Consider the following 27,318-nt stretch of genomic DNA (forward strand, 5'->3'; position numbering starts at 1 on the left):
TGAGTCCAGCTGTAAACCTGGCTTTAGCCTCTGCATCCCAGTTGGCCATCAGTGGGGGACTGAGCTCCATGTATGGTTCTACCTCCCCCCTTCTGTAACTGTCCACCTCATCTTTGTAGCATAAAATATATAGAACTGCTTTTATGTCCTGCTGGTGGTGCACTGCAGTTTACTCTGTTCATATATTTTTAAATTTTCAAGCACTTCAAATTGTGCTTCAGTGCATCCTGTTTGCCCTAATTATCCTAGAAACAGTCTACATTTACATTAAGGCCCACCTGTGGCAAACTGCATTTCAGAAGGAGCATTTTAGAAACTGCAACTTTAGAAAGATTGCTTAGTGCCTAAAACCTAAAGATGACCTGAAGAACTCTTTGGGTTGAACTCCAACCACTTTTTCTGGTGAACACAAGGCATTGTTCATAACTTGGCTAATACCATCCCTACAATGAAGTATGGTGGTGGCAGCATTATGATATTGGGCGGTTTTCCAGTGGCAGAGACAGACAGAAATGAGAGAAGGCTGAATTCATCCAAATACAGAGAGATCCTTGAATAAAACCAGCTCCAAAGTGCATGAGACCTGAAACTGGGGCAGTGGTTTGCCTTTCACCAGGATAATGACCCCAGAGAATGCCAGAGTGGCTTCAGGACAGGACTCTGACTGTGGCCAAGCCAAAGCCTGGACTTAAACCCCACAGAACATCTGTGGAGAAACCTTAAGATGGAAGTGCCCAGATGCTTCTAATCTGACAGATCTTGAGAGGATCTGCCATGAATGTTATTGCTGTGTTCTCATTGCTGTTTTCTCACATTTTCATTGCATTTAACCCGATATCTGGTTTATGGGTTTTTATAACCTTTAAAGCCTCCACAGAAGTCATCTCATGAAGAGAAATAGAAAATGTGAGACAGTATTATCGAAGTACTGCGTTTAGATTTAGCTAGGCTGAAGTTACCTTTGGGCACTGAATGAGCCATGCCTCATTCATTCTCCTTGCCTGGCAGAGTCACAATAAACTTCGGAGTCTTTAAGGTGCCTTTAGGGGTTAACCTCTGAGTTAGGTGAGAGCATGTTGTGGACCAAATCCAATAGAGATCAATACAGCCTGGCGAAAGAGCTGAAGCAAGCAATGAGCTGTTCCTATTTTTTCACCTGTGGCACAATCATCTCCAAACTAAGCAGGGATTTTTCAGGTGCTCAGACTGAAGCAATGCAAAATAAAGCCTACATCATTCTTACATTCGTGGGAAAAATCTGTACCAAGAAGCATGCCTTTTACCTCATGTTTATGTTTGGTTTGGGTCTAATTTTCCAAAGATTAAATGATATTTTAGATATTAGTGGGCTTCCACTTGGGTTGTTACAGGAATAGTTGGAAATAACTATTTAATAGCTTTGGGATGATCAGGAACAGATTGTCAGGCGGCTGAATACCTTTTGCCATCTTAGGTACTATCAAATCTACTTAGTCAGTTCAGGTTACGTGCTGTTCTACTGAACCTGCCAGGAAGGCCTGTTGCTATTTTATGTGGATGACATAAAACTTGAACTAGGCTGGCACACCAAGGAAACACTTCACCAAATGAAACAGCCATTTTTCTAGCGAGTGCTACACTGCATTAAGTTTTCAAATATGGTTCATGTTCAGTGTGACAATAAATAGACGTTTAGCTTTATGTGCCATCTTAAAAATGTGTTTGAGGCCAAACAGAAATATTTTACAAGGTCCTTCTTCAGTACATTGTTATTCTAAAGATAAAAAATGAAAAGTCACAACAGAGACAGCAGACATGTTTTATTCTATACTAACAATCACAGGTTACTGCTTGCGTAGTAATTTATAAATCTATGAAAAACTGATACCAGGCATAAAGCCACAAGAATACTAAGCAAAAAATCTGCAAAGATCTGAATGCAGACATATCCTATAATCCTTGATAAGAATGGCTTTGCTGGAAGAAAAGGTTTTCTTTTTTTAATGCAAATAATGGAGGATGACAAATGTTATTCCATCATCCTCCACAGCTTAATACATTCATATCTTCTTCCTCTGGGCAAATATTTAAAGTATTTATAACTTTATTGAAAGATTATGTGTGTAAGTCATGAGTATCTATCGATGAAACAGTGGGGCACAAGTCCATAATTCTCAGCACCCCATCTAAATAACACTGAGATATGCTATTAATGATACATGAATGTAATTACATCCAGCATCAGAGCGTTTTGCCTATTATGCCAAATGAATAGAAGAGAATGATGAAAACACAGCAGGCGTTAATTAGTCTCATCTATGAGAAAAAGACTTTCCCATTTTGCAGAGGTAATGTTATTGCTTCAAGTTGATGCAAGCTCAGAAAGGTGCAAATAAATGACTTCAAATGCATTTCAGCTCTGATATAATAGGTCAGAATATGATGTGTCTTCCCACTGTAGGCAAATAAATCATTTAACTCTGTCACGGTGTGACAAAGATGCCTGCAGAAAGTAAAAAGGGCAGGTGTTAATTCTGTTAATGAAATATATTTGTCAGCGAGTTTTCTTCTCATGAAGAAAGGCCAAAACTAACAACTAACAAAATCTTTAAAGGTTTGTTGATAAGATTTACAAAGTAACAGGAGACATGGACATATTTTTTCCACACTTCTAGTTGTTATATGCATTTTCATACAACATATAGTGAAAAGAAAGTTTTGCATTGTTCCAGGCTTCATTGGTGTTGGTGTAGCCTCTTTCATGTTTGAATGTTCTGCTTAAACAGAAAGTTCTCTCTTTTATTTGCGCTGTACACAGTCACATAGACTTTTGTTGGCATGTAATGCTGATGCAGACATTGTTTCAACAAAATTCATACTTTGTGCAAAACCATCTTTTTCTGCTCAAGCTAGTTTTTGTTTCACCCTTCCCTGATTGTGATATAATAGTCAAGTCTCCAAGATCTGTTAGCATTAGCAAGGCTAGACTGACAGGATGCAAACGTCAACATTGTATATGGCCTAGATTTATTCCTCAGCAGAGGCAGTAAAAGCAGCACATGGGCCTGCCAATAACTACTATATTCAGAGGCTAACAAGATATTTCGGATGATGAACACCAACGTTAACCGTGATAAACAGCAGTGCTATGGTTACATACTGACACTGTCCCCCCCCCCCACACACACACAAAAACACAAACACACACTGACGGTAGCTTCTCAGGTTAGCTCTGACTCTGTCCATGCTACACTGTTGGTCCCTATCCCTGCATGCCCCATGTGTCATTGGTCCCTCACCCCTCTGTTGCATGTTTTAAATATGCTGGGAGAAAAAAAAAAAAAAAAAAAAAAAAAGAGGGCATAGTTCCATTTTAAATAAATAACATCACACCCCACACTCTCACTGGAAAGAGACATTCTTAATCATACAGCGTCTCAGTATGTGACTCTTTTTAATCTTTCAACTATATTAAATGTTTAATGAAAGCAGTTTTCAGACATTTGATAGAAATATTCATGCTTGGTCTAAACTAAAACTAGACTAAAATGTTTACAATATGTTTAACAACTAATCATAACAATGACTAAGATGTTCGGTTTTACTCAACAAATAAAAATGACCAACATTTACCTTTCAATCTCAGGACTGACTGAAAGACTCTTAAAAGAAAAAAAAAGCTAACAAAATTAACAGTACTTGGTAATCATCAAGTGTTGAAACATAGCTCTACACTGAGAAATGGTTATCGATGTACAACACTTGCTTAAAATTGATATTAAAGTAATCTTCTTCTTTCCACTGTAATGAAGAATTAAATCACAATGACCAGTACAGTGAAACCTAACTAACTATCCAATTTTCAAACATCCTAATTAAATGGGAATCATAAATCACATAGGCTTACATTATGTGATAACACTGAAGAACTATAATATTCACTGAGTGCAATAGATTTACTTGGAAGAGTTTTGTCCACACTGCAGGCTCACACCAAGGTCAGGTGTAACTGCATCAAACACAACCTCGCAAATGCTTCTTCCAATAAAACTTGATCAACAAAAATTATGTGAATTTTGAAATATCTTCTTTTAAAACATTTATTATCTCTGCATCACCCACATATATCAATGAGGGGCTGCATAAACAGCATTCATGATGTTGGAAGGTAACTAGTTCATCTACACAGCTACATGTCGGTGGAGCTTGTGACTCCACGTGCCTAGGAATATGCATGACATGATTATACTGCAACAGAAAAAAAGGTTTAACAAGCCATTGTGGATATTTGTGCCACAAGTACATTAAGGACAAAAGGGAAAAAAAACTGTGAGATGACAAATTATGTAACAGACATATCGTGGCCACAGCTTTCCAGCCTAATCTATCATTATTATTTTTGACACAGTTCGGCATATCCGCGTTGAGCATAGGCGATACCTCTGCCTTTAATTGGTTCAACCTCCAGCATACATGTGCTGAACCTACACAAAGGCACATAACATTTTTATGCATGGTTAATTACACCTCCTATAAAAAGATTAGAAGCAACACTGGATCTATTGAGACAGGAGTATAAATATTTCATATCTACCTAAAATCTCTTTATTGGCATCAGACTTAACTGTGCCCCTGTATATAGATTTGCCTCTCTCATTCACAGAATGGAAATCAGAAACGAGAAAAGGAAGAAATAGACTACATGACAAAATTAGAGCATTTGATATATGCCTAATGATAATTTTGGTTGTTCGCTGGATTGTGCACAGAAAAAAAAAAAAAAAAATGTGGCTCTCACATTGCATCTTTCTCACACTGCAAGGATGGAAAATGGATTTCTGGGGACTTTTATCCATCTAATGTCCCACTGCTAAGGCCTCTTTTAAAAATACTCTGTACTACTAATTTATATTTGTTTAAAATGGCGTCAGCCAATAGTTAAATTAGAACCTAGAATATTTATATAATGTTATTTCCACAGAAAATTTCAATAAAACAGTGTGTACACTGTCCTTGAGGGTGATAAAAACACTGAGTGAAAAAAAAAAAAAAAACCAAACAAAAGTAAAGATGTAAAAAAATAAACAAAACACACAAAAAACAAAACAAACAAACAAACAAACAAACAAAAAAAATCACTCAATAATCATTCAGTGGTGAAAATAATGTTAATCATATGCCACGACCTTCAGTCATCAGATCTCGATCCAGATGAACACCTGTGGGCGACTTTGGCCCAACACTTTAGACAGCACTCTCCACCACCATCATTAAATCATCAAATGAAGGAGTATTTTTTTGGAAGAATAGAATTAATCATTTAATATAATTCAGTTTCAGAATTTATGCCAAGGACTGAAGACTGAAGAGCTGCCAGGTCATGTTACAGCTTCATGGTCAAAAAGAAAAAGCTTCCACTTGTAAAAACATAATTTTAATGTTTAATGAACCGAATTTTAAGGAGACCCAGATGTTTTCAGGAACAATAAAACATGCAAGGAGCTAGCCTGCACGTACATGCCTGGTGTTTAATTAGGTTTATCAGGAAACGAGGTTGTGATGATTACTCTGATCCCTGCCCTGTTTCAACAATCAACAAATTTGTTATCCCCACCTTCTCAGACTGACAGCTGAATTATCGCTTAGCTCACTGAGAGACAGCTTTCTGACATGTCAAAATAACCATGCAAGCCACAGCCAGCTCTATCTGATTTCACACCACACTTGCTGCTCCTGTTTAGTATGGCAAGGAGCAATTTCATTACAAATCTAGCTCTCTGTCTCCCTCTCTACTCACTGATGTCCTTAACCAGTGGCATCCTAATTCATTCACTGCCCTCTTCCTGTGGTCCCGTTGATGCATTTAAGTTGGAGAGCCTCTCTTCTAGGGCCCGGCTGTCGTTCACACACCTGGGAGTCTGTTCCACTATTACACATGCTATTTGCACAAATTGCTCCATTTGTGTTTGAATATGAAATGCATTTCCTGAATATGACTGGAGACCGTATTTATTCCCTGAGGGAACAGTTCAGATATGAGGGATATTTTATTCCTCAGTGAGATTGCCTTTTCATCTCTAGTTTGTCATTAGCTGTAAGGGAAGTTTGAGGAATTTCCTGTGTATGGAAAACCAAAACCCCAGCAACTGCTGATTCCAGATTGTTATTGTCAAGTGGATTTCAATTGATCTCGTGTGACGTCACAGGGCAAAATAATCCCTAAATACTGTGAACAAGCACACAGAACACTCAAATTAACATTTACAACTGCTGTATTTATTTTCAACTCAACAAATACTTAAGCCAAGATTGGTGAGCCTGCTCTTAAATCAGATTTTGCTTACTTACATGTATATGCAATAGTAAGTGTAATAGTAGCATATATATTTAGAGGCGATTAAGTCGGATTATGTTAGCTATCCATTGTATATCATTTATATCAGCTCAATACTGGAAACATCTTAGTTCTCAAAAACCTTCACAAAATCCTAATAACACAAAACAAGAATAAATAGAGACTGTTAAAGCCTAGGACTAGTTAACTGACTTACAATAGAGTCTACCCAGTAATATTCCAGTCCTGGTCTTTGCTCTCTACATTTGCTTAAGCACCATCAGTACACACTAAACTGCGTGGAAAGTGCCTTAGGGCGTTAAGGGTTGTTAAGGGTCTCTTTTGCCTGTTTGCACTGTAGTGTTTGCTGCTGCTGCTGTTGTTTTTAACTGGAATTACACAAATAGCTGGATACTGTAAATACATCTGTACATACATGTTTTCACTGTTTACAGCTGCTACTGTGGTTTGTATTTGACAGACTGTGATTAAATTTTTAACATCTATTTGTTTCATCGTGATCTATAACATCTACACCTGCCTACCTGTAGGCAGATGCGTTAATATTGAACATGCATGCTATCTTGTCTGAAGTGCAGTCACACACAAGGGGAATACACGTCATCCAAAAATCTGTTGTTCGGGCAAATCAACACTCAAAGTAATTACACTAGTACTTTATTAATCACAAGCCTCGGCACTACATCACAACATCACTGCTCAAAACATAAAGCAAATTCAAGAAGATTTATAATCCCTCAAGGTTGACAGAGTGGTGGATTGATTACAGCCAGGTACTGTCAGATTGATGATAGTAAGACCAAGATATGATAGTGTACACAGTGAAAGGTAAAGGAGGGCAAGAAGAGCAAAACTAAAACATCCTATTCAAATCCCATCGTGGACTTTGGAATGCAACACTTTTCTGATTAGATCCAAAATGAAAATTATAAATAAATTGATAACAATATAATTTAAAGTCTCAACATGACGACATTCAAGTTTGCTTCTTCATTGAACTCATATTCAAAAGGGGTTAATTTTACTAGTTGGTCATGATTTAAGCTACTGTATATTACTTTTAAATAAGTATATATTATAAAACAAAAGCCCTTACCAGCAACTAAACGCCTGTGTGCTGAAAGAAACTGTCAGAATGTGACCGTTAATAAGGATGACTCTAAATTCAAATTAATAACCAGCCCAACCTGAAGGCCCAAAAACATTTTCACCAATGTCAAGCTTAAACAGCGTAGCTCTGTCAGGCCCAGGAACCTGAGCTATGAGTGTGTTAATCATCTGCTTAATAATGTATTTGGTCAAATCATCACTTATCAGCCAAACAGGAGGACTCATGCCAGATATTTTGGAAGAATTCCGATCTCTCAAGTCCAGTGGGGTGAGAATTTTAATTATGAGAAGAAAAAAAAAATCTGATGATATGTGATGATTAAACTATCTCACATAATAATTAATCCAGTAAAACTGGCAATATACCTAAATTTGACCTATACTCCAGCAGAGTCAATGACCTTATCACATCACATATGCATGATTCCAGATTTTTGGACACTATGAGAAAAACACCTGGGGAAAAAAAACAAACAAAAAAAACAAACATACTGGCTGTTATATTTTCTACAGCTGCTGTACTCTCTTTCCTTTGGTTTCTACCGCCAAAGCTATTTTGCATCTGAAATTGCTGAATAATAAATTATTCTGTAAATTAATTCCAAAGAAAGTGACAAATTTTCTGAGGACAAGCAACCCACCTGTCTAGCCACAGGTGCCATTCCCTCACCGAGTTGTTTTTAATTTACACCCACAACAGGATTCTCATTAATCTTCAGTTCAAAAGGCTTCAGGGATCATAACAAATGTTAAAAATAGATTCCTGTATATATGCTATGGCAAAGACCAGACAATCCGGTGAGTTTATGAAGTTATTTCTGGACACTGCTCCAGTGGTTATGGGTATACAGTATTTAGGTAAAATCACAATGTCTGTCACAGCAGCTGTGGTGCTTTTATGTGCTATCTTGTCACTGACAAAAAAGGAGTGGATGTGGACAAAGAGCTCCAGAGAAATCTCAAATTGCATATTGAATTCTAAAAGCACACCCTCAAAGGAAGAATCCTGGCAGTGCCTGCTCACTCAGGCTGCCAAAACCCAGACAATGGTAATTGCTTGTCATATTTAGGAAATTCTGTAGGAAATACAAATGCCATATTAAAACCTTTTTTAAAATCTATTCAAGCTCATTTGATTCATTTCCATCTCCTATGCTGGCAAAACGCACTGGTGTGATCACCATCTCAGTAACTTACTGATTTGCTGCTTTTAATGTTGTCTCATTTACAGTATTTCATCTAAGCCTCCAAGCTGCCCAACCTCATATTCAATTTATGTCTCTGAAGTTCTTTCTTCCAAAGTGACAAATCATCCATTTCAGAAGCAGTTATCTCACCTCTTACAAGGTGCTGGAAAGGACAATGAGAATACAGTTCACTAACGGACTCTAGCTTATAGATGGGGTATAAAGGGCACTGTGATACACTAATAAACCTTCTCAGATTTTAGGACAAAGGGCTGTTTCTTCTACTTGCCCAGGTTGACGGCAATAATGACCCTGCCTTGAAGTAATGACAGCATTCACTCGTTCTACCGCCTTAAAAAAAAAGATTTGATCAACTACTTTGGCCAGGATTGTGAAAGACAATCCCCAGTATACATGCCCTCATCATGTAGGAGAGAAACTTGAACATATTTGTTACTGCTCCATAAAAAGCAACTAGTCTGCAGCAACAAAGTTAGGGATTTTTGCCAGCTCAACAGCATGTTTGACAAATAACTATCACGTAACAGATTAAAAAAAAAAACTGATGACATCTGAATTATAGGAAAATATCTAAGAATTGATGTGTTTACAGAAATGTGGCCCAACAGTGGCTTCTTAGTATTTCTACTTCCCAGGGGTATGCAAATACACCTTGTCCTCTGCAAAGTGCTGCTGAGGACCTTAAGAGGGCAGGAGCTGGAGCAGAGAGACAGGGTGACAGGAAAAGAAGGAGCTGAGCACAGAAGCATATAATCTGAATTCAAAAGCAATCATTTTTGTTCTCAGCTCATAAAGCCGTCTGCCACTGATGGGCAAGGCAATAAAAATCAGGGGGATGAAAGTACAGAATGGATTTGCAGTGATTCTTGCAGTCACAGTGGTAGCTAGTATCATCCACGAGTTGACCTCCAGTAAGTGACACACGAAGCAGAATCACAATTATTAGCTTACACAAAATCATAAGTACAATAATTTAATTTTAGCTTACCAAAAATAATTAACTGAATAATTAGACTTGATTTTAGACACAAGTGCAATTAGCAGTACTCAATGAGTTAATTAATTATTCAACAGAAAATGAATCATAAAACAAGAAAATGAAGTTGTCACCTTTGGATTTAAAAACCAAAATAAATTGTACTTCGCTCAAGTTTTCAACATTTTAGAGACAATAAATTTTAACCACCAATTGAGTGAAAACCTAAAAATATATCATCACACTTTAAATATAGAAAAGTGTTAAAGAAAAAAAATCTTGGTCAGAAAAGTGAGAGAAATCAACTTGTGGAGCATTTTCTCACATTACAATATCTCACATTAAATTATCTCACAATAGCTGCCACATTAGCTGTTTTCCTTTGCCAAACAGGAAAGCATTACAATGCAATGACAGATCTCAGGCTTATTAAAAGATCAAAAGGAAGCTGTGAGGATGCTCTCCCACCTCTAAATAAATCACCACCTTTGCCTGCTGATTCTCATTATGTCTTTCTCCACAACATTTGCCTGTTTTCAGTTTCTGTATCTTCACTCCAGCATGTGTGTGTGTCCAAGGAGGCCTACTGGTGCAGTGTTACCAAGTCACAGTAAAGTGTTATTTGGAGTGTCACTCTCAGTCCCTGGAGGGACAGTATGCCCTCCTTAAGCCCTTCAGCAATGTCTGTAGGCACGCTCAACATGGAGCTCACACTGCAGCTACAATCCCCTTTTGTCTTTGACTTTCAGACTTTTAGGCAAGAATGATATTCTAATTTTGTAACCATGCTCTATAAAGTTGGGTCTGATTTTAGAAAAGCCTGCTTCGTTTCACTGTTTTGATTAAGCCCTCAATGACTCACTGAACTTTTTGCTTGGTAATCTTTATTGCTCTAGAGTTTAATGAAATCACATTTCACAGAGATTTATGATGTGACTGAGATAGTGACTTACAACTTTCAGCAGTGAAATTTTATTCTAATTATGCAGGAGGTCTCTGGGAGAATAATCTACATATCAAAGCTCCCTAAAGTGGATGTGATTCAAGACCTTGTTTGTATAAAGTGTGAGTATACAGTGAGGAACATGCATAAGCACGTAGCCCTGTGCTAATTAACTTAGCGAGCAAAACTATTTTAAATGTAGAAATTAAAGTTAACATTTAGACCTACATTAGAGTATAATATCTCACTTTACATTCCAGCCATGCCCTTTTAATTTATGTTGCTTCTGTGAGTTCCATGATTGAGAAAACATAAACACGGGTGGGTTTTGTTTCTCCCCCAATATTTAATGATCATTCACAATCTCAAATACACAGAGGTTTTCCACCTCCTCCATGCATGACACAGTATCATCTGCTCAACTATCACAGAAATCCAACATGTTTGACCATCGGGCCACTTGCCAACCTGGCAAGAACTTTCTCAAAGATTAGTGCAGCTATAATGCTAATGCAAGAAGATTTCCAGCACTTATTTGCATAACCCAAAAGGTTTGTGATCACATTAGAGGTTTACTGCTCAATCCATGTGCCTGATGAGGTTCTTGTTGAATTACACTTGAAATGAACCATCTTTGCATGCAAATCTGTAATTGTGTTAATTTTTCAGTTTTAGAATGATTTCTCTTTAAAATATCTATATATATCTATATATATAGATATATATATATAGAGTTTTATAATTACATCCATCTTCTTCCGCTTATCTGGGGACGGGTCACAGGGGCAGCAGCCTAAGCGGGGACGCCCAGACTTCCTTTCCCCTGGACACTTCCTCCAGCTCTTATTACATTTTATCCTTATTTTAATATAGTATCAAACTTTTGTTTTTTATATCTTGTCTTACGTGTCACATAAATTTGAATTTGTTTCTGGTGAAAAGATGCTATGAAAATAAACTTGCAGATTTTCATAATTCTGTCTCACAGTGACTGACTGTAACACATGCAACCTCTCTGTTCCATTAGTTCGACACTGCTAAACATAATCACACTTTGTTCAACAGCTGTCATACGACAGTTACCTGCTGATGAAGACATCTTTCTACTTTATTTGTAACTGTGCAACAGCAAAGCTGTCTTCATCATGCCTGTCAAGTGAGAATTTCCCTCACTATTTACTTGTCAAGCCATTAATTACTTGCTCCTACTAAATTTTAATGTTCACACCAGGTTTGTTCTTCTACTGTTTGAGTTTACTTGGAAAATGGCAGGTAAATATCTGTAGGGTGGTACAGTAGCAGGGGGAAAGTTTAAGCAGCAACAAGCCTTTTAACAACAAGCCTTTTTGGCACCACTAAAGACCTGTACATACTCCACGAGAAGCCAGAAATTTGTTCTCTCTCTGGATAGAGGATACGTTGTGTACGGAGGAGCGCGTCTGTCGTCAAACATGGTGATATCCGATATCTAATCTGCTGTATTGTAGTTTCTGTCAGATTCCCACAATGCTTAGCGCACGTGACGTAAGCTGCAGTGGGAGGGACCTCCCAGGAGTTCAGCAGTTGAGTTTCTCGTGGAGTATGAAATGTCCTGGCGAGAACAACAACAAAGTTCTTGTGCTTAGCCACTTTCTGCTAAGCACTGCCACCCCCTCCTATTCTTCTTCTAGGTTATTGTGTGACAAGTGAAACAGACTCTATAGGCATCAGCAATTTCTGGCCAGGATGCTCTCAGTCAGTGCACCCACAAAGTTAAAGCATCTCACTGAGCTTGGCCAAGGTGTATAGGTGAACATATATATATATATATTCCAAATATTAAAATACAGATTTGTGGCCTGAAACAGTTATTTCCTTTACCTCCAATGTTGTTTCATGATTAACTACTTTTTCCTCTCACCTCTCCTTTTCTAATCTAAACACACTGAGGAAACAAAAAAGCATAGATGCCAAGACCATTTATTGAATTCATTTACCATTACAAAGCCACAAATATGGTCTTATTGTTTTGCATTGACAGTAAAGCAGACCGGGGACAAATGACAACATGCCAAAGCATATGTAATGGAAACGGCTTATTTCATTAACCCTTAAGCTTCAAAATGATTTTCAAGAAATCATTTTTTCCTCCTGCACCTATCATATCCCTGCTGCTCTGGGTTCTTGTCTCCTTCCTCCTCTGCTTTTCTTGCTCCACGGTCATTTTCAACTTATTAAAAGAGTCTCTTTGTCAACCTTGTCCTATCTAATTCTCACCCAATTACAATCTAAATGAACCACAGGACTACTTAACTTGCTTTGCCTCTTCACATTGTTTAATTTGTGATGGTAACAAACTCCGATTAGGCCTCCCCGAAGGTTTAAGCAGTCAAGGCCAAATGAATCATTATTCCCTGGGAAGATAAATAGGCAATATTCAATTTTTGCATATGGATCCATGGATCCTACTGACAACAATAACAACTGTGGAAAGAAAAACACTCACCAACAATGCTACCAAGCACATTTTCCAGACAGAGAAGTTTAGATCAAGGGTTGTTTGCACATCACCAACCAATAAATGTAATTTACATAGAATTCCTGTCTGAGCTAGCTTAAAAGCTTCACATGCAATGTTTGCACTAAAGCCATTTTCTCTAGTAGCATCTGTGTTCCAGAGGTAAAACTGGGCCAATTTAATTACTATCATCATCTCAATGTGAGGAGCACAGAAGCCACAAAAAGGGTTTGCCAAAGGAGGAGAGCCTGATTGGTAAAGGAAAAACATAGAAAAAGTCAGGAGAGTTGCTTCAAGTAGAGCAAAAGATGTTACATAGGAAGAATTAAAAAGCATGGTAAGTGAAGGGAGACTAAAGTACTGAACCACTGAAAGTGGAAGGACGAACCAGCCAGTGAGGTGAAAAAAAGAGAAACATTCAAGAGACAAGAGTTACACTGATCATCATCCAAAGAAAAGGGGAGCAAAACAAGAAAATGAAATGCATTTGCCTGATTTTGACAGTGATCTAGTTTAGCATATAAACAGGCGGTGGATAATTAGTCTCAAGAGGAAAATCAGCACACACTAAGTGGGGAAAAAAGCTCACAATATTAAAAGCAGCTGTCCTCAAATGACAGGGCAGACATATTACAGGCCTAACTTTAGGCTGGTGGAGGTTTTTACCGTTCCCATGCTTTGGCATTTCCTGACTTTTATCTGATTATTGTAGTTACACTGGAAGGCAAAAATCATTAAACTACACAAATATGCAGAGAGAAAAAAGCACCAATCTTGTGCAAGAAAATCAATGTTTAAGAACATTAAGATTGAAAATAACTTGTATTAACTAAATTTATTAATTAAATTAATCTGCAGTCCACCGAGAATTAGACACAAAAACAAGTCAGACTGCAAAGATTCTGGCAGCATGCTGACATATACTGTATAAAATTGTATGACACATTAACCCTGCTGTGGGTGAAACATTAGAATTAAATATCATCTGTGTTTTTGTAACAAAGAATGAGAAAGATCCAGCAATAATATCACCAGTCAACCATCTAAATCTTTCTCTAAATGCTCATAAGCAATACAACTGTAATACTTGTGTGTGATTGGTCCAGGTGATGTGGTCATGGGAAATATAAATAAATACTTCTAACCGTGAGAAAGGCTATTGCGACCTAACCGTTTTGGACCATAATATTACCGCAAATATAATTTACTGAATACTTCACAATCAAGTGAAAAACACTGGCTGTTGTTTCCTTCTGATGCCTCTAACACAATCACCATGCACGTCATTAACACAGTGCTGATGTAAAGAAGTCAGCCACATGTCCTGTTATCACCCTGTCCATTGTAATGATTCACTGCAAGAAGTGACTCACATCAGTGAGCAGGACGTGATCCAGTGAACCAGATAAATGACGATGCAAACAGAATCCTAACAGAGAAGAAAAGACCTGGGAAGTTGCTGGTTTGAATACCCAAAGTGCTGCTTTTTGGAAATAAACTGCATGAAGAGTTCCAGAGGCCAGGATTACTGATGTCCAGTGGTCATCAGTAAGAATGTTTGTCCACATGTGGACCAGCCTTCACATTAAACTTAAAAACTAAGCACAGAACGACTTTATTTGAGCATCCAGTAATTGCTATGTCTTAAAAAGTAAGAACAAAATGGCAAGAAGTCATTTGGGTTTTAAGTTCTTAAAAACAGCTGCTAACACTATCTTACATCCATGGCTTTCTGGGTGTTCCCATCAGCTTCTTGGCACTGCATACTTAAAATTTCTAAGCTACTACTTCTGTTTCCTCTTTTATACCTGCAGAAAGGTAGAGTATAATAGTACTGCCAAAGCATAATGGAAGTATCACAGAAATAGGACTCGGTGTGTTTCCTAAAATAATGTGTGCTACTGTAGCAAAAGCTGAAAGAATCAGGTGAATAAAGAGAACTCAACCAGAAAAGCATCACTTAGGAAACTACATACATAATACTATGCACTGGGTGAAAAAAAGGCCTTAGGTTGTGTGTAGGTCAAATACAAGCAAGCACAGAGAATTCACACTGTGAGCAGAGAAACAGCTTTAGTCTGAAGATGAAGAAAACGCATTATAATTGACCTAATACTACAGAGGAAGTCACTTGTCAAATAGGAAGCAGTCAGCACAGGAAATACTGCTGTTTCAATAACTCACACCCAAACCACTCAATCTCACTGTCATGCACTAGAGTATCGCAAAATACACAAAACAGGAGGCTATGAAAAACATATGTCAATGACTAGGCCACACAACACATACGCAAAAAACACTTCACCATCGTGAGTGGTGCCAATACAGCTACATGACAACACTCTCACAACAACTTAGCCAGTCATTCAAACTTACATAAAACAAACTGAATTGCTAGACGGAAAACTGCCAGAAGCGAAACACCAGTGCTGGTTGTCAGAAACACTTAAAACCGCCTCCTCTGCAACAACATGTGACTATTCAGCTTCATTATCACCTGTAGTCGGTGTTTACATACAACTGGCACATATAAAAACACAACTGAAAGCACACAGCTCTTTGGCAGCGGACTGCAGGAGAGACGCATATTTGATAAAACATCTGCAAGGTACTAAACAAGGGTTGCTCAGAGAGAAAACAAAGATATCCCTGAGCATCTGACTATAACTGCTACTTCTGCAAGGCAGAACATTACATTGTGCCTACACAGACTTCACAGCGGGAGACCACTACACACTGTATCACTGTAGTTACATGTACAAAACACAGGAAAATAAATTTTAAGGATTAAAAAAAAATACACTCTTGGTGGAGATTATGGGGATATAGTGCAGAGCCTGAGTCATTAGGTGGTCTGTGTAGACAGATTGTTTAAGACAGAAGCCAATGTTCCATTAGACATGTAAAACAGACTGAAAACCGCAGCTGAACTGCTTTCTCTAGGCATGCTGTTATATTTGGGTACAGTCAAGAATATGAATGATCTTATTTATAAGACATCAACTGTCTGAGCAATCAGTGAAGTGTAAAACAGGCTACAAAGATCATGTCATATAAAAACTACTTACTCATTTTTGACAGGGGACTGAAGATGGTTGACAGCTGAAGAACTACTACATGACTAATATATTTTTCAACTTATAGACAGGCTGTCACCTCAAATGGTTAGTTTTACATTGAGAAAAAAAAAAAATCCTCCTTTTTTGTTTTTTTAACTACGCTACTATTACCTCTCAGACTATGTCAGTGCTGCTGAATAAGCAAATAAATGCTTCCAGTGGCACAGCTGGTTGTTAGATTATCTCTTGGCATCCACCGATAACTGAATTCCTTTCAAAATATAAATCTGACACTTCATTTGTGGGCAAGAGCCATAGATGTGATGCAGTAACAAGTAAGATTTCTCAGATTGTCACAGTTATATCATAATCTGAGGTCTCCTCCATAACAGGCTGCATGGACCATTTAATGGAAGCCACTTAGAAATGAATTACTTCCCAAAAACCCTTCCCAGCAATCAGAAAGCCACAGTGTATGCCAGAATAACAGCAGAAGGAAAAAAAAAAAAAAAAAGATTTTGTCATGGAGCACAGTATAGCATATTTTGAAAAATGCTGTTTGGTTTAAACACGGAAAGTGTACTCACATTGATCGATGTTCCCGTCTGCTTTCCCCTTCTCCTGCAAACACAGAGCACACACAAAAGAGGTTATTACAGGCTTGGAGGAATGAGACAAAAACAGTCCTTTCTGTGGCTTTTCGCGAACCATTCGTTACTGTGCCTTTTCCTCTTTTCTGGGATGAGAAAGATGACGACAGAAAACAAAGGTGAATATATGCAAAGATAATTTAAAAAAAAAAACAAAACAAAAAGAGACAACAAGAGCAAGAGACAATATATAGTAGATGACAGCAGAGAAACGAGAAGACCTTTACGAAGGTGGATCCCAGAGTCAATTCAATCACCCTAATTGGAAACACACATGCCAACCAGCTGCAAGATTGCACCATATTGCACTGCAACGTATATCAGGATGACAAACCCTTGATACCCCTGGTATGGACAGGACAGACTGATTTGTCAGTTCTATCTGTAAGCCTGATATTGATATGCATCTAAATTTGTGTCACGTTGACTAATTGACTAATTCAAATACTTCACTTAACTGATGATTGTATGATGAAATGGAGGATAGTTGTGTCAAGCTGTGTGGTATACAACTATGAACAATTAGAGCTAAACAAAAACAAATTTAGTGTGTAATCAGGTCTGTTGCAGACACCTATCAGCGTTTTACATTATATACTCCTAAAAAAGAAAAAGCCAAGCAGTATTTTTTACTTTTGACGTACAGAAAGTGCTGAGGTTGTCACAAGTGAAGAGACTGTCCTCCAGCACCACTGAGCAGTGACATGGGCCAGTAACAGAAAGTGATACCATATTCTGCATACTAAAATATCACAGGAGATAAAGACATTAAAATGGCAGACTACAAAAGCAAGGACAGAAACGTAAATTTTTTAAAAGTAACAGCGACTGGGGTTAAAAAAATACATACATAATAAGCATAAATTAATAATTGGAAAAGAAGATGTTTGGTTATTGAAGCCGTTGGATGCTTGGACCCAACAACTGCAAAATTCATTTCGACTCAATGGGCATTAAGTTGTAGTTTGTTTTTTTACCTCAGGCAGGAATACAGCTGTCCTGTGTATGTATAAGTGTGCACAGGCTTTAAGAATCTTGTGTGCTGGTTAGTGGCTGATCCTTGTACTTGCTACAGCATCAGTGATGTCAGTCCAGATAAATGTTTCTGAACCTAAAGTTTAATGTACAAGGGCAAAGGCAAAGGATTGACACGTTTAAAAATAGCCGGGTCTTCCAATGCAACACTGCTTCTGAAGAAGTAAATGTGTGGCAGCTATTGAAGTGTTGTGTCATCTTGCATTCTTGTCCCTCAGTGTGGAAGTCACCAATAATGAGTCTCAGTGATAAAACAGTGTATGTCTGAGGCCCTCTCGGCTTCCCAGGAGACTGAGAACCACACAAGAAACAGCCATTTTAGTGCTTCTTGTCATCAACTTGCTCCTCTCTCTCTCCATCTCTATCCGTCTTTCTTTCTGTCATCTGTCCATCTTAACGGCAGATGTGCTTGGTGGCAGGGTAAAATTGAGTGTGCTCATCAGTACCACCTTCAATCATTTCAAGGGCTGCTGTCTGATCAATTGATTTGAGAACCAAATTAAGCCTAGAGGTGAAAGGATTTGTGCTTCTTTCTGAAAGTCCTGTCTTCTCCTCACTATGATTCTCCTGGATTCACTTTGTCACTTCCCTTATAATATTTTAGCAGTAACTGAAATGACAACAACTGCGATGTCACTTGATTAGACAAATCAAACACAGCTGACTATGTACTTTGTATGCTTTGTCTTAAGCGTTGCATTGCCATTTGCAGTGGGTGGAGTAATGTAAATAACTACCATCAGAATGACAAACCTGATGTTTCTTACTACCATGTGCCCTCACTGTAATAATGGCTTAATTGAGTGTGTTTTTACATACAACTGTTATTCAGCCAATGTGTTGCTGTATAAGATAATGTGACAGCATATTGCTACCATCACGCCATGGTCACTTACCAGAGGAGGTAAGGGAAGGTGTGCAAAACTTATAATCTATTTTTTAAAGTTTTCTGAAGTTGTTTCAACGGACAGGTACGTCCCCATCTTGTAATGAAGCAGGACAGCTGTTGCTATGGCTGCCTACTGTTACACCTATAAAGTTTCATTTAGAACAGCAGAACGAAAATAAAAGGTGTGTTGATACACAGTCTTTACTGATAAACACCAGCCAATAAGAACTGAATATTTTCTATGGCGCTAATCCAGAGTAGTAAACTCTGGATTAGTGCCTCTAATGAATTAAAATAACAATACCCTCCAAATGTCATAGTACTGTAAAGTTACTGACTGCTTTATTGAGTTTTCTGCTAGCAACAGAGTTTATGTGCATGTACTCAGTAAGACTGTTTCAGCCTCTCAACAAACTAGTCCAAACAAATCTCTGAGTGCTACATGCTTCCATCTTGAAAAAACACCCACACAAAAAAAGAATGACATTGCTGCAACGGAGACTGACATTTTGTGGGGATGCTATTTGAACAGCAGGACAATTTAAGCCAAGCTGTGTCTGTTACAAAGTCTGCTTGAATATGCCTTTTCTCCAATCTTTTGTACAAACTGCTATATAGGCACTCTTCATTCAAGGACCCACATGGTTATATGTGCCCAATTTCTCTCTCACCGAATAGTTACTCTCTGATGTCTGTTGCTTAGGAAGAATGGACCTGTCTTCTCTAAAAGTAATTCATTACTGCACCTTAAAGCTATTTAATGAACTAAATGAAAAGGAGCCAAAAGAAGAAAAAAAAGCTGGCAGTATATGCAAGTATACCCTTATATGCTAACAAATTGTTCTCCTACATCAGCGGTGCCCAACTTCAGTCCTCAAGGGCCACTGCGCTGTTTGTTTTCCAACTATCCCTGCCTTAGCCATTGCTGATTACCTGAACTAGGTGTGTTCAACCAATCAGAAGCTGGAAGATACCATCTCACATAAGGGTGGAAGGGGGAGGAAAACAAAATTAACTGGCAAATGGAAAACAAAACAGGACAGTGGCTCTCGAGGAACATGGGTTGGACACACCTGTCCTACATCATTAACTGATGTGGTTTCATGCTACAGTGATCCTAGCACAGTCTGTACATTTCATTTAACATAACTTCTTCTTTGCTTCTAAAGATAATGTGATAAACAATAGCTTCACAACATTTTACATTTTTTATATGCTGCGTGATATTACACCTGTTGAGTAATGTGCTAGTCACCTCTTTTAGTTGAGAGCAACAATGCTGACCCCCACAGAGCAGAAAACAAAACTAATGTCAAGACTTTGTACAGGGTCCAACAAAGCCAATTTGCTCAGATTGTTTTCTTAACTGTTCATTTGTACTTACATTTTCTTTATATAATCACATTAAAATTCTGCAGACTTCACTATGTGAAAACACATTTTAGTAGTTACTTTTTGCCATGCCAGTTGGAGTACATAAAACAACAGCTAAAATATAATCCAAGATTGAACACCGACCCTGCATCCTACTTTTACTACCCTGCGTTTTTGGTTCTTATTTATCGATCCTGTATATTTCTACATATCTGAATTTTGTGACAGCTCAAGATCAAACACAAAGCACTGCTTCACCTACTACAAGTAGGCAAAGTTCATTTAGCAACAACTTTCTGTCTCCACTTTAATTTCACTGGAACTGGCACACCTTTGGCCCTAATATACACTCAGTGCACACTACACACCCACATTACAGTGTCTTGCACCAAACAGACAGATATAAAAATTGCCGGATGCTCCTTGCTATGATATTCAGTTATTGGGCAAACCCGGTACTGAAATGTTCTAGATGGGCGAGCTGAGTACAAAAAGTATTCCACAGAACAACAATTACAGTTGAGTATTATTGCTTCATATAATGGTGCCCATTGCATATGTTCTCTCTGCCTGAAAGGTTTTCTTCAGCTTTGAGCACAAATTATCAAGCGGCAGTCTGAAAAATTGTGAACTAACCCTCTGGGAACTGCAATGAAATAACAAGTAAAGCTTTATGGGCACAAGTCATAATCAAAATGTAAATGTAGTGAGGCAGCCTCACTACTGAAAATTAAAAACACAAGAGGAGAACCTGCCATCATGGAGGGCTAGCATTTGTACATTTTTCTAACGCATAATCCAGGACCAAGATTGAAGCCTAAGACACAGTACATCCTCCCATCTTCACCTGCTCCACCACTCAGTTGGATGGTAAAACAGTGTATGTGCTATTCAGCACAGCCCCAGGAAAGAAGTCTAAAGGCTTGATCTGAACTTTTCTCACTCATTTTTTTCCTTTTCGAGTCTGTTACGCCCCGGAGAGACTCCATTGTTCCTGCATTTGCATGTTTTGTATTGTTTAAGGGGGGTTTAGTCACAGAAAAAAAAAGGGAAAATCTGGCACTATCCACTAATTCCCAAAGGCTTTTAGAATGCAAAATCATCTGTATTCACGGATTTGCATGATTCACCCCAGGGTCGACTTTAAATTCTGGCGCCAACAGACAGCTTTTTAGGTTCCAAATCTGGCCAGATAGATGACGGGGGGAATGCTTGGGAATTTGTTTTTTTTTTGGGAGGGGGAGGTTTTTTTTTTTTTGTTTTTTTGCATAAGGGGATTTCAGAGGACAGAACCACCAGGGCAAAATGACATTCTACAGCCGGCTGCCAACTTGGCAAAGCCCAAAGTGAGTCTGACTTAGAACAGACCAGGGGGTGTACATGCTTCATTTCACAAAGAATTAGGATGACTATGGGGCTGTATGGTGTGTGCGTCTGTCTGTGCGTATGTCTTTTTGACAACTTGTTAGGGCTTTATATTTCTGTTATGCAGATAAAATTTGTTAAAAGAGCTCATTCTTTCTGGCAAGGACCAGCCTGCACACAGGGCTTGTCATTCTTTCCTCCCTTTAACTCGTGAATCTCTTGTGTGCCAGCATGATTGATGCAACCAGGCAAGCTCATTCAGAAACTTGCCCAGGAGTGTTTAAGCAATTATCTCAAAACTGTTGTAAATGGATGAACAAACAAAAGCCCAGTTAAAACTGAAGTGCACACAAAAAAACAGTAGGCTGCCTCTTTGTTGGCAGATGTCTGCTATGTCAGATACATTGCAGACATGTGCCTGTACCGATTCATTTACCATTGTGCTTTAATTGATCTCAATGCTTATTCTATATCGAACATCTTTTGAGTAGTAAACATCCAATTATTACTCATCACAACAATGCAATTTTATCCACGACTATGTGCAAAATCAGTTGTACTAAAACACATGAGTGCAAACAGACAAACGGAGTCTGATGATCACTATGCACTTCACACAGAGTTACAGCCTGAAGCCTTAAAAATTGGTGGTTAGTTTCTCAGTGGCTTTTACATTGTTAAATTCCCAGCAGTGCCTTTAACCATGCCTGGGACACCTCTGCTTAGCCTGGCTCAGAACAAATAGCAGGTAATGCTGACAAGCTATCACGAACAACACAAAGACACCTCAGACATGGACAACAGATTCAATTCTTTATTGCCATAAACAACACATAGGCATGCTGGGAAGTGATCCATCCTGCATTTCAAAATACATCTAGGCGTAACTAAGAGTAACATTAACAGCACAGTTTAAACGACACGCTGGCCACTGGCATTACACACACGCACACACGCACGCACGCGCGCGCACACACACACGCGCGCGCGCACGCACACACACACACACGCGCACGCACGCACACACACACACACACACACACACACACACACACACACACACACACACACACACACACACACACAACACTGGTCAGCTTGCCTTTCAAGCATAGACTCCCGGAGCTCATTACTGGTGACTCGTATTTGTTAGCTATGACTACCACTGCAGACACACATCATTGTCAATGCTTACACTGAGCAGTTACTGTCAGAAAGTAACTGCGAGTGTTCCTCACGACATCTTACCCCTCACTTTGTCACACTACACAGCCACTGGTTTGATGTCAGCACCTAATTTTCAACCAGTTCTTTGCGTTTCAACAGCCAGAGAACTGGCTGACAGGAACACTGGGACTAACTTGACAACATCCTGCTGGTCTGGAAATAAGAACTGCTTGTGTCAGGAGCTGTGGGCAGGATTACCTTGACCCAAAAGCCAAATTGTTAAAAGTATTTGTTTTCGGGAAGAAAAAAAGACATTAAATAGCCGGTCTGTGAGCGTGGTGAGTGTTTCTGTTCTGTGTGCTGTGCAGGAACACAAGAGGAGGGAGGGGAGTGGGATAGCAGTAAGTGAAAACACAGCCAGGTAAAACAGACTACATGGCTATGACACTATTTTGTTGTGTTGTGTTTGTTGTTACCTCATTTACCTAAACATTGTGTTTTCTGCTCAGGCTGTGTGTCACATGGCCACATGTACCACGTTGGAGAAACAGAACACTAGAACTATTCTATCAAAATTGCTGTGCTGCTATTTTAACTTAGAAGAGACAGGCTGTGGAGCTTGTTAGATTGGGATGTACAGAGTGACATAATTACATGGCTCTGTGGTGGCTCTCTAGTCAGTGGAAAATCATAGTGCAGAGAATTTTAGCACAAACTGAGGTGTTACTTTTTCAAGTACATGAATAAAAGTGAATGCGTTGGCTGAGGTTTAATTAAACTTAAGAAACCAGATTAATAAAGGCTTTGTTTTCACTCAGCTATGTTTAACTTTTCTCTACTGATGCTCTACAAAGATATTCTACCTTTAAAATAACAACAGGGTTGAGTGAACTTGACCATTAGCTCAAAAATAACAGTAGAACATATTACTGAATAAGAAAAGTTTCAATAAGCCTTTTCATTCTGTTTTGACTATATAACTAAGGTTAGAAGTTAGAAATCACCTCCAAAGTTAAACAGCTAAACCTCTTTTCCAACATTGCCAACTAACCCTGTCTATTACAATCTTGCCTACTAACAACATTTGCAGTACTTGTCACGTTATGCGCTTTTGTTCCCATAGGTTTGAGCTACAACAAACACACAGTCTACAGCAGTCTGCTGTAAAGAAACTAAATCTGAAAGCACAGTAAAGGTCTGGGCATGGATTAAGAATTCAGCGTACTAACAGATTCTGTCTTTCAGCTAATATGAACGAACAATGTCCTTGTGATTTTCAGAGTAATCTATCTGTGAAGATTCTCATAGTCCTGGTTAAGTTATCACTAACCTCCAGTCCTTGCACTCTGCCCATTTCTCTTCCTGTCAGTTTCCTATTCTCTTCAAAAGTGAGAAGAGAGAAAAACAGGGAGTGAAAGATAAAGATTTCTGCATCACATGAAAAGCAACCCCTATTCATTTGACTGTCTTGTAGATAAAGGAGAAGTCCTTCAGCACATCTTAATATACAGCTCAGCCAATACAGGAGTCAGCAAACAACACTGGCAAAGTTACAATAAAATCTGTCAAAGCAGAGAGCATTGAATTTACTCTAATTGTTCAAAATTAGAAGCTAATATCTGAAGGAGGACCAAATTTGTGAAAACCTCCAACACTTTTGTATGAGTTATCGATTGGTGAACTTCCCCTCTGGGAAAGATGTTAAGGTTAATCGTCATTATTTTTATTTGTAAACACAAACATGGCTTCATAAAATTATATAAAGGTGGTTTGTGTTCATAACATATTATATTACCATTGATATTGTTCACAAAGATTGTTTCAGTTTTAACATATTTTACATTTTAAAAAAAAAACATCACCTTAATTTTGCTCACTGACAGGAATTTAATGGGACCTATCTGATGGTGAAGCATCATAGAAGAATTAAACATGAAAAGGTACTTTTGCTTAAGGAAGTTGGAAACTAGGCAATGGCAGGATAACGTTTGTGCCATTTTAGGAGCTAATACAGAAAAGGCTCTATCACCTTTAGATTTCAAACGAGACAATGTGACGGCTAATAAATTATCTGAGGATGATCTGAGGGATCTTTGGCGTGAGTGAGAACAAATAAGGAGTAATTTGCTCTTAAAACTGCGACTTAGAAAGTGTGTGGTTACAGTTCCATGCTGTGAACATGGTCGAACAACATTAGTTGCACAGCTGCCAGGTAATGATGATGCACCTTAATATTTTAGTGTAAGTGGAGATGAAACAGCAATAGCATGAAGTATTATAAAGCATTGCAATTATTCTTCATTAACACCTGAAAGAAGTCTCATTTTTATGTTCACATAAAACATAACAGTAACTTTGCTCCACGTTGCAAATTACCAAAACATTACAAAGTCCCATATACTTTTTATGATCAAATGACACATATTCGCTATTCAACTACACAAGAAAGTAAGAAATCTGTACTTCCATAGATGGATATATGTTTTTATTTTTTCTCAAAGAAAACGGGTTCAGGTGAGATAGTAAGATCAAAATCACATTACTTGAGTGTCTGGTCCATAACAACCCAATACTCAATTACAATAACATGTAAACCAACATGGATCAGTTTATACCTCTTTTTAGATCACAGATTTGTAACTGGGTACTAACTAAGCTTACTATTTGGTTGACAGCACAGAGACAGAGATCAGGATGGAGTGAGCAGAAAGAGCACTGAGGATAAGACCCTGCATAAATGTCACATTCTGCTGAGCAGCTTAATATGACCAAATATAAGTGTTTATTTCCGTTATACTTCGCAAACATGGGTTAATACTACGAGAGAATAAGAGGTGAATCTAACTATTTACCTCTCAGGTAGAAGTAAAAGCGGTCATGTGACTTTTAGAGTTGCTAGGCAGCTACTTTTAGAGTTGCTAGGCAGCTGAGTTAACGTCAATGCTTCCCACGCAGACTTGGGTAACTTATGTCCCTTATTTAGCTTCTTTCAAGCTGCCTGTAGTCATAAACACGTACAAAAACACTAGGCCCAGTGATGCATCGCTTATATTTAGCTAACTAGCTAAGAAGTTTATCTGACGTTACTGTAGCATCTATGACGTAGAAACGGACAACCTACCCGTTAGCTTGTTTTCCTGCAAGCTAGCGTTAGCTAGTCGAAAGATGTCCGCTGAAGAGCGCATATTTGTCCCTACGGATTATATCCAACTCACATTTACTCTCTGCAAAAGAAAAACACCTGGAACAAACGACTGAAGACTCTCCACGTTAACTAACGTCAGCTGCGTGTCGGTATTTTCATTTACGTTATTCACAGGTGAAGCGACACCTGACAAACGATTCGACCAATGGCGTTTAGAATCACAGAACATCGTCGACGCCTCAGGACAAAATTAGCCAATCAGCATCTTTTCTCAGCCAACATTGACTGACGTTACGTTGTTTAAATTCAGTCAGCCAATCACAATAGCGCATCTGCACAGCATTCATTTTAATCTAATTTGAGTCATTGCTGGGTTTTATTGTGAAATTTGGTGTCTTTCAGCCTAATTGTCCATATTATGGACTGATGCACTGTATTTGTTAAAAGACAACTGATTATCCCAATTTCTGTGTTGTATTGGATTAAATAATATTTAATATATTCACATAATAAACTAGTGCACACAGGAAATATGAAGTCAAAGTTGATATGGCTGATTTATATCCCCAAACATGTTTCTCTTGTGTGACAGAGAGTGAAGGTGGTAATCTGAGGTAAACAATACTGTAAGTACCTCTATAGTGTATATCAGTGTGGTGTGGGGGGCATTGCACAGGATATTTACCTTGGAGTGTGGTTCCAGATAGGAGGTACGTGATGTGCTGGCTGTATCCACGCTGCCTCGCCTGCTGCCCTTGTGTCCTTCAGCAAGCCAGCATCCTGAGGTTCCCAGCAGAGTGGCCACAGCCACAGCCCAAACACCCAGGTTGCCCATGAGTGTCTACCTGAGTGGAAACACAATGCACACAAACTCCTTAAATTTCCAGAAATACAACATAATTGACGGCTCAGTAGTTCTCTTTATGTTTATGTTTCACTGGAACGAAACAGCTTATCTACACTGTACCAGAACACTGTGAAACTGAGTTACAATCCTACTATGAATTCTGTTATCAATACAGTTAAATAAACCATGTCAAAGTTGCCTTGTTGTTTATTATTATGCAACTTAACTGTAAACTTTCACACTTTAGTTGTGAATTTAATCTGTCATAATCCCAACTGCATGCAAATGCATTTCATGCCTTTATTTACTTCGATTCAATTGTGGTTCTAACAGAACATCATAATCAAAAGCCTAGTGTTCTCCATAACGGAGATAAAGACAAAGGAGCTGAAATCACATTCATATAAATCCATTATTTGATTGTTGAGTATATATCCATTGCAACAATTGCAGTATAAACAATTTGTTGCAAAAATGTCTTCCTGAGCGAGACAGAAGAAAGCCAATTTTCCCAAATCATTGTGCTCAGAGAGCCTTATTTCAGTTGTCATTTGCAGGCATAACATGACAAGAAAGACATCTAGTTCTACAAAGCAAATATGGACAGTCTGAGCTAAAATATGAAACCATGCAATACATTTCTGGTTATATCATCTTTAATCAATATCGTGTCATCTTTCAATACTCTCAGCAAACCCTGTGCTCTTTATAGATATTTA

The 27,318-nt window shown here is 38.3% G+C and overlaps 1 protein-coding gene across 3 annotated transcripts in view; it reads right to left on the minus strand.

Moving 5' to 3' along the window:
• Positions 1-26,587, minus strand: part of fstl4 (follistatin-like 4) — a 142,675-nt gene extending 116,088 nt beyond the window's left edge. The window contains exons 1-2 of one of the 3 annotated variants that reach the window (XM_026328733.1): positions 26,438-26,587; positions 16,715-16,742 (exon numbers count right to left, since the gene is read on the minus strand). In XM_026328733.1, coding sequence (XP_026184518.1) covers positions 16,715-16,742; positions 26,438-26,587 — 178 coding nt within the window. Of the gene's footprint in view, positions 1-16,714; positions 16,749-26,437 lie in introns of all 3 variants that reach the window. The other 2 variants (XM_026328732.1, XM_026328731.1) reach the window with 2 other exon arrangements.
• Positions 26,588-27,318: the final 731 nt, after the last annotated feature.

The sequence above is a fragment of the Mastacembelus armatus genome, chromosome 14 (assembly GCF_900324485.2).
Source record: "Mastacembelus armatus chromosome 14, fMasArm1.2, whole genome shotgun sequence".
In the NCBI taxonomy this organism is placed as follows: domain Eukaryota; kingdom Metazoa; phylum Chordata; class Actinopteri; order Synbranchiformes; family Mastacembelidae; genus Mastacembelus; species Mastacembelus armatus.